At 33.1% G+C, this 14905-nt stretch overlaps 1 protein-coding gene across 4 annotated transcripts in view; it reads left to right on the top strand.

Moving 5' to 3' along the window:
- Positions 1-14905, top strand: part of LOC144253039 (secernin-3-like) — a 34053-nt gene that overhangs the window by 4111 nt on the left and 15037 nt on the right. For 2 of the 4 annotated variants that reach the window (XM_077794993.1, XM_077794990.1), the window contains exons 3-5: positions 906-1087; positions 1566-1765; positions 7411-7623. In XM_077794993.1, coding sequence (XP_077651119.1) covers positions 906-1087; positions 1566-1765; positions 7411-7623 — 595 coding nt within the window. The remainder of the gene's footprint in view (positions 1-905; positions 1088-1565; positions 1766-7410; positions 7624-14905) is intronic. The other 2 variants (XM_077794992.1, XM_077794991.1) reach the window with 2 other exon arrangements.

Here is a 14905-nt window from a genome sequence, read left to right as displayed (position 1 = left end):
TTTGTATTTTAATTCTGTGACATTCTAACACTCAGATATATTAGACATTTTCTATATATTAGGCTATATATTTTTTCTTTTTCTGAAACTGTTTATTCATCTGGGATACCGGTTCCACTTTATCTCTATATTTAAATCTGGCTATCTTGTAAACCAGTGGTTCTCATTCTTTCCACTGCTGCAGACATACCTGATGGACTTCTTCCACAAGTGATATAGACTTCTATGATAATACTCCTGTATTTAGGGGTTACCATATGTGTGCCTAATTAGGAAACACTGGACATTGAGGTTGAGAATTCATTTCTTTTTCATATTTTATTTTTTAGTTGTAGATGGACACAATATCTTTATTTTATTTTTATGTGGTGCTGAGGATCAAACCCAGGCCCTCGCACACACGGCCTCGCATGTGCTAGGCGAGTGATCTACTGCTGAGGCACAACCGCAGCTGGAGAATTCCTTTCTTAATCATCAATTCCTATACATCTTCCTTTGCAAAAAATGTTCAAGACTTTACAACTAGAATTCTTTCCTGAGCTTCTGTAGTGCCTCATGTTCACTTCTCTTCATGACCCTTGTACTTTATATTTTGTTGTGTCTTAATGTAGAAGTCTTAGTTTGTTATAAGTAAGCTTTGTATTGATTAAGTCTTTATAACTAAGATCTCTTTTAGCAGACTACTTTACGGTAGGAGATACTCAGCCATTATTTGGATGAATAAATGATTTAGCATTAATTCTGAATATTTTTAAGAGTAATGCCTTTATTACTAAAAGTTTCAATTTAGTTATATTTCATTGACCTCTTTGATAATGGTGTATCTTTTGAATGATTTTTGAAATTCTAGATTTTGATAACTTTTTTTGGTTTTGTGGTTATGGCTATGACTTTTTTTTTAACAGTGTACTTATATAGAAATTGATCAAGTTCCAGAAACATATGCTGTTGTCCTTAGTTGCCCTGCTTGGTTGTGGGGGGCAGAAATGGGAGCCAGTGAGCATGGAGTTTGCATTGGGAATGAAGCTGTATGGGGAAGAGAAGAAGTTTGTGATGAAGAAGCACTACTGGGCATGGACCTTGTCAGGTTATTTGTGTGTTATATTTTTTCATTATAGAACTTGTCTAATTGTTAAATCTTGGTATAATTCTTACCTATTTTATTTTTCAATTTTTCTTTTTTTGGACTTTGATACTTCATAGTATCAAAGATAAAAATGTTTTAGAGTTTCAGCATGCAATTTCATGGCTATCAAAGATCACTAATTGGGAGAAGGGAAGGAGAGGGAAATCATGGTTCATTGGAAGTACCTAATATAATTGTGTAATTTACACAATAACCTTATGGAATATGTATTACTATCATAATTTTACAAATGAGATATCTGAATTTCAGATATAAAGCAACTTGCCGATAAATTACCAAGTCAAAAAGTTTAAAAATTAGATTTCATATTATTTGTTAACTTGAAAGAATTTTTGCTTTGAATGTAAACACAAAGTCATATGAGCATGAAAATATTTCAGAAAAATAAACAAAGTTTATTTTAATATTTTTATTTTAGACTTGGCCTTGAAAGAGCTGACACAGCTGAAAAAGCCCTCAAGGTCATTGTTGATTTGTTAGAGAAATATGGCCAGGGTGGAAACTGTACAGAGGGCAGGATGGAATTTAGTTATCACAACAGTTTCCTGATAGCTGATAGGAATGAAGCCTGGATTCTGGAGACTGCAGGGAAGCATTGGGCAGCAGAAAAAGTAAAAGGTATGGAAAACTTTTTTTTTTTATTTATAAGGGAACAAATCTATTTTGGCTCACAATTCTGAAAGGGGGGAAAATCCAAGAATATGGTGGCACATCTGCTCAGTTTCTTGTGGCAGGTCTTACTGCTTCGGCCTATAGGGGAAAGCAGTAGGGCAAATGGGCACATGCAGAAGACGAAGAACATAAGGAATGACTTTGCTTTAATAACTTGCTCTTGTGGTAATTAATCTAGATGGACAACTTTTTTGTGTGATTTAATTTACTATTAATAAAATATACCCTTAACTGCAGATATTGCATTTCATTGTCTTTGAAGATTTATATTCCAGCAAAATAAAGGGTAACCTGTAGGGGAAAAGTTAAAAATTGGAAAGAACATGTACTATGAAGTGCATTCTTGAAAAGGTTAAAAGGTAGCATTATCTCTGGCTATATGAGTTTCATATAATGTGTGTATATTTTATGTGCATCAGTTTTTGGCTATTTTATAGTGCTTTTTTTCTTTTAATAACCCCTTGCTATCTTGTCCTCTTTTAACTTTGAGCTGAACACCAAAATTCTTTCATGCTTAAGTATGGAGGTGAGAAAAGGGGAATGGAGCTGGAGATGGATGTCTTTGGGTTGGTGGTTAGAAAGGATATAGTGAAACAAGAATGTCCACTCTCACGAGTATATATATTTCAATACATTTTCTGAAATTTTAGCAATTATGTGAGAAGGAAATAAAATAAAAGGGATACAAAGAGTAAAGGGAAAAGTCAAATTATCACTGTTTGCAGGTGATATTATCCCATACTTATAAGATCTAAAAAGTTCCCCCAGACTTCTAGAACTAATAAACAAACTCAACAAAGTATCAAGATACAAAATCAATATTCAAGAATCAGTAACTTTCCTATTCACCAATAATCAATCCGTTGAAAAAGAAATTAGGAAAACAATCCCATGCATAATAACCTAAAGAAAGAAAGAAAGAATAAATCTAATCAAAGAGGTGAAAGACCTTTATAATGAAAATTATAGAACACTGAAGAAAGAAATTGAAGAAGACACTAGAAAATGGACAGATCTCCCATGTTCATGGAGAGACAGAATAGCCGTAGTACAAAAAGTGATCTACAGATTCAATGCAATGTCCATCAAAATACCAATAATATTATTCACAGAACTAGAAAAAACAGTCCAAAAATTCATATGGAAGAATATAAAATCCAGAATATCACAAGCAACTCAAAGAAAATAAAAAAATGCTGATGGCATCACAATACCCAATTTTAAATTACACTACAAAGCTAGTAAGAAAAACAGAACAGAACTGGCATAAAAACACACATAGAGCAATGCAATAGAAGACACAGAGACAGACCCACACAGATACATTCATCTGATCCTTACAAAGGTGCCCAAAATATACTTTGGAGAAAAGATAGCCTTTTAAACAAATGTGTGGAAAAACTGAATATCCAGATGTAGAATAATGAAACTCACCCTGAATTTGAGGTTGAGCTCCCTCTCACCCTGCACAAAAGTCAACTCAAAATGGATGAAAGACCTAGGAATCAGACCAGAAACGTGGCAACTTTAAAGTGGGTCAGCACTTCAACATATAGGTACAGACAAGCAACAACTTCTTCAACAAGACTCCTAAACTTCAGGAAATAGTACCAAAAATTAATAAATGGGTTTGCATCAAATTGAAAAGCTTCTGTACAGCAAAGTAAAAAAAGAGCATGAAGAGAGTATACAAACTGGGAGAAGTCTTTGCTAGCTAGTTTTTCAACAGAGGATTAATATCCATAATATATAAAGAACTTTAAAAATCTATAAAATAACCCAGTCAATAAATGGGGAAAAAAATTAAACACTTCTCAAAAGAAGAAATACAAATGGTCAACAAATATATGAAAAAAATTTCAACATCTTTAGCAATCAGGGAAATGCAAATCAAAATTACCCTAAGAGTTCATCTTATTCCAATTAGAATGGCAGTAATCAAGAAATACAACTAATAATAAATGCTGGCAAGAATGAAGGAGAAAAAGAATACTTATGGGATCTTGATGGGATTATGACTTTGTATAACCAGTATGGAAATCAGTATGGAGGTTCCTCAAAAGACTAGGAATGGAAAGATCATATGATGCAGCTATGATATTCCTCAATATTTATTCAAAAGAATTAAAGTCAGCATAGCTATACATACATACCCATGTTTATAGCAATGCAATTCCCAATAGCCAAGGTATAGAACCAATGTCTGTCTGTAAGTGTCTAATGTTAAGGTCTGTAAACAAGTCAAAATAACACCTGGTATTTTGCCAGGGGAATGTTAGAGTTCGTAAACAAGTCTGGATGGTGCCTGCCTGGCAAAATGCCAGATCTGCTGCAGTCCGGCTGCAGCAAAATAGCCGGGGGTGGGGGGGTGGGGGGTGACGAATAACTTCTGTAGATTGATACAGCAGGAGTAGGAGCGTTTATTGTAGGACAACAGAGCTATTTATACATTTTGCACAGCTTATCTTAATTAGTATAAAGTAGATACATCAGTCAACCAATAAGGAATCTCCACACTTAATGGCTCGCTTTTGTTACTTTTCAAACCACTCCCTCTGGCATTTTGCCAGGCACCATCCAGACTTGTTTACGAACTCTAACATTCCCCTGGCAAAATACCAGGTGTTATTTTGACTTGTTTACAGACCTTAACATTGTCTATCAATGGATAAGTGAATAAAGAAAATGTGGCATATATATACAATGGAGCTTTTTAAAATTGATTTTTAAAAAAATAAATGACAGCGGAATGCAATACAATTCTTTTTTTTTTAAAGAGAGAGTGAGAGAGGAGAGAAAGAGAGAGAGAGAGAGAGAGAACTTTCAACATTTATTCTTTAGTTCTCAGCGGACACAATATCTTTGTTGGTATGTGATGCTGAGGATCGAACCCGGGCCGCACGCATGCCAGGCGAGCGCGCTACCGCTTGAGCCACATCCCCGGCCCCGGATACAATTCTTATTACACATATACAGCACAATTTTCATATCTCTGGTTGTATATAAAGTATGTTGACACCAATTTGTGCCTTCATACATGTACTTTGGACAATGGAGTTTTATTCAGACATAAATATGAATGAAACTGTGTAATTTAAAGGAAAATGGATGGAACTTGAGAACATTATGTTAAATGAAGTAAGCCAGACTCAGAAACTCAATGGTCATATTCTCTTTCGTATGTGGATGCTAAAGAAAATAAAAGGCAGGGGCAAGGTTGTCATAAAAATAGAAAGGAGACCAGTGGAGTAGAAGAAAGGGACAAGGAGGAGGATAGAGGAGAGGGAAAAGAAGGTACTGGTGAATGAAATTGTCTAAATTATGTGCATGTACTAATATGTAATAATAAATCCCACTATTATGCTTAATTTTAATGTTATCAGTAAAAAAAGAAAGGGTACGATGATATAATAGTAAAACAAAATTTTATGTCATTGGGTAGAACAACACAAGTTGTTTGCTTTAGAATGCTTTGCTTTTTCTTTCCCATGGTTTTGTTTTGATCATATATTCCTTTTATTTGTTTCAAGTGAGGAAATCCAGAGATGTAAGAGACTGGTATATGCAAAACTTGGAATTGAGATCTTCCTGATTTCAGTTCAGTGTTCTTTCACTAGAGCACAACCTGTGTTCAAACATAATCATGTGATTATGTTTGAGATCCAGGAGGATCTCCTAGTTTTACTAAGGAGATAATATATACATGTAAAAATGTTAATTGTTGTATGAATGATACACATAGATGCTGTGAATATTAAAGAAAGGAAAGGTCATTGTAAGCTGGGGGAGTTCAGAAAGGCTTCATAAAGGAAGACTTGAGCTTTGGAGGATTTGGATATTATTTTCAAAACAGATCATTGCCAGTTGTTTTGTTGGACATTTTGTTATATATTTTGCTTTATATATATTGTTTTATGTTTTATTTTATGTATTTTATCTTTTTTAATATATAAAGTTTAACTTAGACTATTTTCTGATTGTGTTAATTGACCCTATTATATCATTAAGCACTTTTAATTTTATCAAATATGCTACATGAAAAGACAAACGAATTCTGTTCAACACAGTTCAACATTCTGTGAAAAAGTCTCATTAGGTCATGCAAAATAAGCACCTTCACTGGGTATCATTATCCAGTTGTACGTTTTGTCACCAGTTTTTCTATTTCTAAATGAGCCCAAGAACTAAATTGTTGTCTTTGAATGTTCCTAACACAAAGAAATGATAAATGTCTGATATAATATACACCCATTTGCCTTGGTCTGATTATTAGACATTATTATACATGTAATGAAATGCTACACTGTACCACATAAATATGTACAATTATTATGTGTCAATTAAAATATATGTTGATTTAAAAAAACTGAATTGTTGGATTATAGGGAATCATCTCTTAGATGGAAACTTCATCACTATCCTTGATTCTATTTTGACTTAAGTCTTGATTTTATAGTGAGACTATCCCAAGTATTACTTCAGTAGAATAATTACTTAGTTGATTTTTACTTTGCAGCTGTCTTTTAAATCAGTTTCAAAACATTATCAATTTTAATTAATTAACATTTATTTTTGTGATACGGGGATTAAACCCAGGGACACTTTACCCCTGGGCTACATTCTCAGCCCTTTGTAAAAAATTTTGAGACAGGGTCTTCCTAAGTTGTCTAGGCTGTCCTCAAACTTGTGATTCTCCTGAGTGGTTGGGTCAATTTTCATTTATCATCAGCTATATAATTTATTGTGAACAGACTTTTATTATTTTTTCCTCTTTTGTATTTTAGTGGAAAATTTTATTTGTGACTTGTGCCACAATATCTTTGCAAGCAATGTATTTATGATTTAAAAAAAATAGTGTTAGAAACTATAGTAAATCCACATCCTTGAGTATTACTCAGCAATAAAAAGGAACGAACTGTTGATACCTACAGTAAGCTGGATGAATCTTTAGAGAATTATGTTGAGGGGCTGGGGATGTGGCTCAGGTGGTAGCGCGCCCGCCTGGCATGCGTGTGGCCTGGGTTCGATTCCCAGCACCACATACAAACAAAGATGTTGTGTCCGCCGAAAACTAAAAAATAAATATTAAAAAAAGAGAATTATGTTGAGTAAAAAAAAAAGCTAGGATTTTTAGAATTAATATTTAGAGAAATAAGAGAACAAACTAGTGGTTGCCTGGAGTTCATGTATGCTACGGGTGGGAGACAGTGGGTATGGCTCTAAGAGGGGGCAACATAAAGGATTCTTGTGGTAGTACAAGCATTCTTTTTCTTGACTGTATCATTACCAGTATTATGATTGTGACTTTATACTCTAGTTTTTCAAAATGTTTTTGTTGGGGGATATGGAGTAAAGGGAACACAGTTTCTCCCTGGATTATTTCTTATAACTGCATATGCATCTACAATTATCTGAACATAAAAAGTTTAATTCTAAAAATTGTCTCTTAGAATATGCAATAGATGAACATAGTACAAAATTTAGAAGTCTATGTTTACATTTAAATAGTGATTAAGAATTTATAATGTATAGATGGAACATTAATGTTAAACATAACTTTTCGTTTTCATTTCCCTTTTCTTTGAAAATAGAAGGAGTTCGTAATATTTCTAATCAGCTTTCTATAACAACCAAGATTGACCAAGAACACCCAGACATGAGAAACTATGCTAAGCAGAAAGGATGGTGGGATGGTAAAAAGGAATTTGATTTTGCTGCAACATATTCTTATCTTGACACAGCCAAGATGATGACTTCATCAGGCAGATACTGTGAGGGCTACAAGCTTCTGAATAAACACAAAGGTAATTTTAGCATTTTAATAATGTCAAAATAACAAATTACATTTTTGTGGATATAATGTAGGAGTGATAAATCTGTTTTTAGGAATTATATTTAATAAAAATATAGTCATTAAAACTGAAAACAGTATGATGATGTAAGCTATTTTTTGAGATGTGTAAAATTTATAATTGTGGGAAGGTAATGATTCTATGTGAAAGTTCAGATTTTCATTTCTTAGAAACTTTAAAAAAAATTCTGTTAATATTCTTCAAACAAAATTGTGGTTACTTCTCAGATTTTTTTTTTTTTTTGGTACCAGGGTTGAACTCAGGGCTGCTTAACCACTGAGCTACATTCCCAGTTCTTTGCTAAGTTGATGAGCCTGGCTTTGAATTTGTGATCCTCCTGCCTCAGCCTCCTGAGCTGCTGGCATTACATGCGTGAACCACCCTACCTGGCTCTCAGAATTTTTTGAAACATGGAAACATGCTTCTTTGACTCTTGCTGCTACTTCTTGTATTTATCTTTTGATAGTACTCTTTTAAAAAATATTTATTTAGTTGTAGATAAACATACAGTATGTTTATTTATTTTTACATGGTGCTGAGGATCAAACCTAGTGCCTCACATATACAAGGCAAGTGCTTACCACTGAGCTACAGCTACAGCCCCTTGATAGTACTCTTATTGGTTATTTTATTACTGTAAATTATATCTAGAAGTTCTGGTTGAGAAGACAAACTGAGCAGATACAAGAATTCCCTCCTTCCCACTTCAAAACTTCAGAAATATTGATTAAAATAGTCATTAAAAGCATATATAACTAAGTTCAAATACAAGAATAGGAAATCACCAGGTTCTAAAAATGAAGAGAAAACCTATAATATGAGCAAGATTTGGAATATTTCCACCCCCAGACAGTCCTCCTCATCTCTGGGTCAAAGGGCAGGGGGATTCTGCATTGGAGCTAAGCCTTACAGGCTAGAGTTTTAACATCCATGAAAGCATAGATGGCTAGGTCAAAGACTTGTTTGGAAAATAGGAGCTAGGCTCTTTCCCAAGGTACAAATCTAAAAAATACTACTGTACTTCTTGCCTAGATTCCTAGCCTAGAGTTGCGCTTCCTGCTTTCTCAGGCTATAAGTCAATACAGTCTCTTATGAGAGATTGAACTCTCAACCACATTTATTTTGTGGGCTACCTGTGTGGGGCTGAGAAACAAATGTTGGTTTGGAATTAGTAAACCATACAAGACCTCAGCATATGTGTATTTCTAACTCTACTATGTGAATATTTGATACAATACATATTCAGATTTTACTCAAATTACCTATCTAATGGAAAATGTACTATAATAAATCTACATGTAACTGCACTGAAAACATTTAAATTACATGGGATTCTGATGAAAGAATGAAGTTTCTATCTATACTATAATAGCTTCTCCTGTAATGTCCTCAAGTATTCTGACTTTTCCTGTGTATTATCTGATCTGCTGTTAAATCTCATCTAGTGATGTTTTCATTTTCAATATTGTATTTCATCTCTACAAATTTGATTTGGTTCTTTATCTTTCATTTGTCTACTCATTACCTTTGTGTTTTTCTTTAAATCCTTGAGCATATTCGTCATATAGCAATGTAATAGAAATTTTAGCATTCTTGTCTGCTAACAATATCATCTCCATAATTTTTGAGTCTGTCTTCCGGTGACCAAATTTTCATCTTTTTTGCGGGAGGGGGAGTTGCATTTTCAAGGATCTAGTAATTTTGATTGGATGGTGGGCATTATGATTTTATTTGATGAATGCTGCAATTTTGTATTCTTTGAAACACTATTGGAATTTTAGTAATTTCATTCCTTTAGGCCTATTTTTAAGACTTATTAGGATCGCTCTATAGTAGTCTTTCCTTTGGGGCTGGTTTAAGTCTAATTCTGGGGAGGAAGAAGATATAAATGACTAGTGTCAGAAATAAGAGTTCATTATAGGCTCCACAGACTTTAGGAAACTAACAAAGGAATACTACAAATAAATCTATGCTCCTAAATTCATTAACTCAGAGGAAATGAACCAATTCCCTAAAATCCACAGAACACCAAAATTACCTAATAAGAAATGGATAACTTGTTTTAGCAGATACTTATCTTAATTGATTATACTCAATCTGCAAACTATCATTGGCTCAACTTTCAGTCCATTGCTTGCATTCTGCCCCACATGATTATTTAGGGATCAGATGAATATTTGGGCTATTTGGGCAGATGTGTTCTTTTTTTGTTATTGTTTTGAACAGAGAATTTAGAATTTCTTCTGCCTGACTCTCTGCATTATGGGATTTGCCCTTCACTTTCCAGTGCTTGTGGTTGACCTCTGGTTCTTGAGGTCAGAAATACCAAGGTTATCTGTTGCAGCCAGCACAGCACTGACTGTGGACTTCCTATAAGTTGCAGTCATAAAAAAATTGGGAAACTCACCCTATGCATCATCCTCTCATCCACATCACCTCCAAATTTTCTTGCCTTTGTTAGTTGTAAAGAGCCCTCAGGTTAATTGTTCATTGCATTTTTATTCCAAGTTTATATTAGGGAGGGTTGGTCTGATACGAGCTTACATAGTGAAGTTCAAAGTAGAACTCCTTCACATGTCTTTTATTATTCCATGATATTATTTTACTTTTAAAAATAAATATATTCACATGATTGAAAATTTAAAGGTACATTTGTAGTCTGTCCCCAAATACTTAGTTTTTTCCCCCATAGGCAGTTCTTTATATATTCTCCCAGAGATGAAACAGGTTTAATGAGACAAATATGTATATGTATTTTACTGAAATGGTAGCATGCCATTTATACTTTTGTACATATAACTTTCCAAAGTTAGTAGTATATAATACAGATCATTCTATTTTAGTATCTGCAGAACTTTCCTTTAAATAGATACATATTTATTATTTTGATATTGCCTCAATTTTTATGTAGTAGTATTTTGATCATTACATAATAAAGAATGATTGTATGAATCATACTTTAGCTAACAAATAACTGTTACTTAGGTAATTTTTAGTTTTTCATTACTGAAAATCATATAAAGTGTTCATAGCCTACTTATATTCATATCCATGGTTATTTTAGTAGAATGAGTTTTTAGAAGAAGAATGTGCAGTCAAGATGTATATATATTTTAAAGTTTTTGAAACACACTGCCACAGTGGCCACCAGAATAGATACATCAATTTAAATTAACACCAGCAATATTTGAATAGTTGAGTGCCTATTTTCTAAATACTTATTTTTTAACCTTTATAATTTTGTGGGGGGTACCCAGGATTGAACCCAGGGGCACTTAACCACTGAGCCACATCTCCAGCCCTTTTTTATGTTTTATTTAGAGACAAGAGTCTTGCTGAGTTGTTTACGGCCTTGCTAAATTGCTGAGGCTGATCTTATTTTTATTCATTTTTAAATAGTTCTTTTTATTTTTTAAATTTTTATTTATATATGACTGTGGGATGCATTACAATTCTTACCACACACATAGAGCATAATTTTTCATATCTCTGGTTGTATACAAAGTATATTCACATCAATTCGTGTCTTCATACATTTACTTTGGATAATAATGATCATCACATTCCACTATCATTTATAACCCCATGTCCCCCTCTTCCCCTCCAACAACTCTGCCCTATCTAGAGTTCATCCCTGCCTCTCATGCTCCCTCTCCCTATCCCACTATAAATCAGCCTCCTTATATCAAAGAAGACATTCAGGATTGTTTTTTGGGGGATTGATTAACTTCACTCAGCATTATCTTCTCTAAGTCCATCCATTCACCTGCAAATCCCATGATTTTTTCTCTTTTATTCCTGAGTAATAATCAATTGTGTATATGCCACATTTCTTTTAATACATTCATCTACTGAAGGGCATCTAGGTTGGTTCCACAGTTTAGCTATTGTGAATCGTGCTGCTATAAACACTGATGTGATTGTGTCCCTATAGTAAGCTGTTTTAAGTCCTTTGGGTATAGACCCAGGAGAGTGGATAGCTGGGTCAAATGATGGCTCCAGTCCCAATTTTCCAAGAAATCTCCAAACTGCTTTCTATATTGGCTGCACCAATTTGCAATCCCACCAGCAATGTATGTACCTTTTCCTCCACATCCTCGCCAACACTTGTTGTTTGTATGCATACTAGCTGCCATTCTGACTGGAGTGAGATGAAATCTTAGAGTGGTTTTGATTTGCACTTCTCTAATTGCTAGTGATGATGAACATTTTTTCATATATTTGTTGATTGACTTATATCATCTTCTGAGAAGTGTCTGTTCAGGTCCTTGGCCCATTTATTGATTGGGTTATTTGTGTTTTTTTGGTGCTTAGCTTTTTAAGTTCTTTATATACCCTAGAGATTAGTGCTCTATCTGATGTGTGAGCGGTAAAGATTTGCCCCCAAGATGTAGGCTCTCTATTCACCTCACAGATTATTTCTTTTGCTGAGAAGAAACTTTTTAGTTTGATTCCATCCCATTTATTGATTCTTGATTTTAATTCTTGTGCCACAGGAGTCTTATTAAGGAAGTTGGGGCTCAATCCCACATAATGGAAATTAGGGCCTACTTTTTCTTCTATTAGATGCAGGGTCTCTGGTTTTATTCCTAAGTCCTTGATCCATTTTGAGTTGAGTTTTTTGAGTGGTGAGAAATAAGGTTTTAATTTCTTTTTGTTGCATATGGATTTCCAGTTTTCCCAGCACCATCTGTTGAAGAGGCTATTTTTTCTCCAGTGCATGTTTTTGGTACCTTTGTCTAATATAAGATAATTGTAATTTTGTGGGTTAGTCTGCCGAAGCTAATCTTGAACACATAATCCTTCTGCCTCTGCCTCCTGAAACACTGGGATTATAGGTGTGTGCCACTGCACCTGACTAGCCCTTATAAATTTTGTAGGTAAAAGTGGCATATTATTATCTCAATATATATTATTTTATTAGTAAGATTAGACATTCTGATATTTATTGAAAATTTATAATTTTCTTATAAATTGTCCACTTATTAGTGTATCTTTTTCCCATTTTTTATATTGGGTCACTATTAACTCCTAAAAAATAACTTTTAATGTACTTTTCCCCTTTGCTACCAAATAATTCTGGCAGAATAAATTTTATTTAGATTACTGAGTAGCAGATAATAGCTAAAAGAGTCATTTTACTAAAAAAACATGTGACTGCTCTATCCTCCTTCACTTAAAGAATAAAATGGTTCTATAAATCAATCAGATACCAACTACTCAGATGGATCAGTCAGTGATTGATATTTGCTTTTTTCAAGTATTCATTAAACAAATTAATTTCACATTAGTTATTTTTCAAAGTATTTAATATCTTATATTTTAATTTCTAAAACAATGTCAAAATTTGAAATATTTTCTACAAAGTTTCTTAATGTTAGTTTATCATTTTATTTTATGTATTAATTAATTTATTTTTAGTACTGGGATTGAACACAGGGGTGCTGAACCACTGAGCCACATCCCCAGCCCTTTTTTGTATTTTATTTAGAGATAGGATCTTCCTGAGATGTTTAGGGCCTCGCTAAGTTGCTGAGTATAGCTTTAAACTTTTGATCCTCCTGCCTCAGCCTTCTGAGCCACTGGGATTACAGGTGTGTACAACCATGCCCAGCTAATTTATCATTTTATAAGTATATTTAAACTATTTTTCCATAGGGATAGGTATATAAAAAATGATACAGAATGTTATACTAAATATTTCAATTTTAGACTTATTATAAAAGTAGATTTAAAAAAAGTTGTAGCAGTATCTACTCTCATTTATTGCAAACTTATCCAGGGCTAGGTACTGTATTAAGTTATTCACTTACATTTTCTTTTTAAACAGCCATATGAAGTAGATATTATCTTCATTTTACAAATGAGAAAACTATATGTATTTGTGCTCTTCATTTATATTCTCTATGAAACTGAAAAAAGGGCTTTTTAAATTTACCTTTATTTTTATCTTAATACTTAGCTCAATGTCTTGTACTACTATGTTGTGTGTGCTTAATAAGTGTTGAAATGATTAATTAAGAATCATTATTGGGTTGAATTGAATTAAATTGTAACTTCTAGGTAGTTTAGCAAAGATCACTGTTGTGTATATTTTTCAGGCAGTAAACATAAAGTCAAGGAAATAAAATTAGCAGATAATTTTTAAAAATGAAGAGCAACAATGCATAATTAAGATGGAAAGGAAAATGTCAAGAATGTAAGGTTTAGAGTAATTGGACAAAAGGAAGAAAACCAAATAGAAATAATAAAACATTAATTCCCCAGTGCATCATAATACTTGTTATATTTAACTACAAAATACTGAATTGTAGATTTGATAGTTATACATGAATATATTAATATATGCATCTGACATGAAGCTTATTTTTTTCAAGTGTGAAGTATAGTTCATCTAGCTTTCTGTGCTTTGCCAAAAGAATAAATGTATTTCCAATTCTTTCATAGAAAATTGTCCACTAGTACATTATGGCTAATTTTTCTAGATAGAAGAGCCTACCTTTCTCCTTTCTAACCATCCCTACCTGATGGCTATTAACTGTGCTGCATGTATATCCAAATTGTATCTATATTCACTCATGTATTTTAAATAACTAGTTTAAATTGCAATGAAATTGCACCCTGTGTTTTGCATTTATTTTACTGAACCCTGCCACTGCAGTCTCAGTACTTATTCAATGCTTGCTAGTGGATTACTTATAGCTACCCTACTCAAGTGATCATGTAAATCCTCCTTTCATTTTGAGAATTGTAGGTTTTGAATACAGAAAACATTTTTGTAATACTTGTATTATCACAGTGTTATGTTCTGCCACTGTTTTTTATTAAAACTTGCATTTATAGGAATTTAGACTTGAATCATTTTTAAATCTCACTAGGTATTGGAGCTATGTATCTGATAGTAGTAGATCAGTATGGGTGGTAGGCTTTTGTTTTATTGCCGAGTTTTAACATTAAAGGTGCTTTTTTGGGTAACACCCTTTTTTCTTCCTGTGTTTTTCAAAATTAACAGAAAATTATGACTCCTATAACAAGTTACCTATAAATTCAGTAAGTTATTTTTCTTGTTTGAATTTGAAGTCATGGTTATACTGTGAAGAAACCAGATAGAATATGGACTTGTGTAAATCTATTTTCATTACCATAAAATTGTTGGTAAGTTGCATGATTAACTGATGACAGAACATTACATTATTGTATATGAAAGTTAATTTTCTTTTGAAGTATCACAAAA

The sequence above is a fragment of the Urocitellus parryii genome, unplaced genomic scaffold (genome assembly GCF_045843805.1).
Source record: "Urocitellus parryii isolate mUroPar1 unplaced genomic scaffold, mUroPar1.hap1 Scaffold_87, whole genome shotgun sequence".
Classification (NCBI taxonomy): domain Eukaryota; kingdom Metazoa; phylum Chordata; class Mammalia; order Rodentia; family Sciuridae; genus Urocitellus; species Urocitellus parryii.
This window is presented reverse-complemented; position numbering and strand designations above follow the sequence as displayed.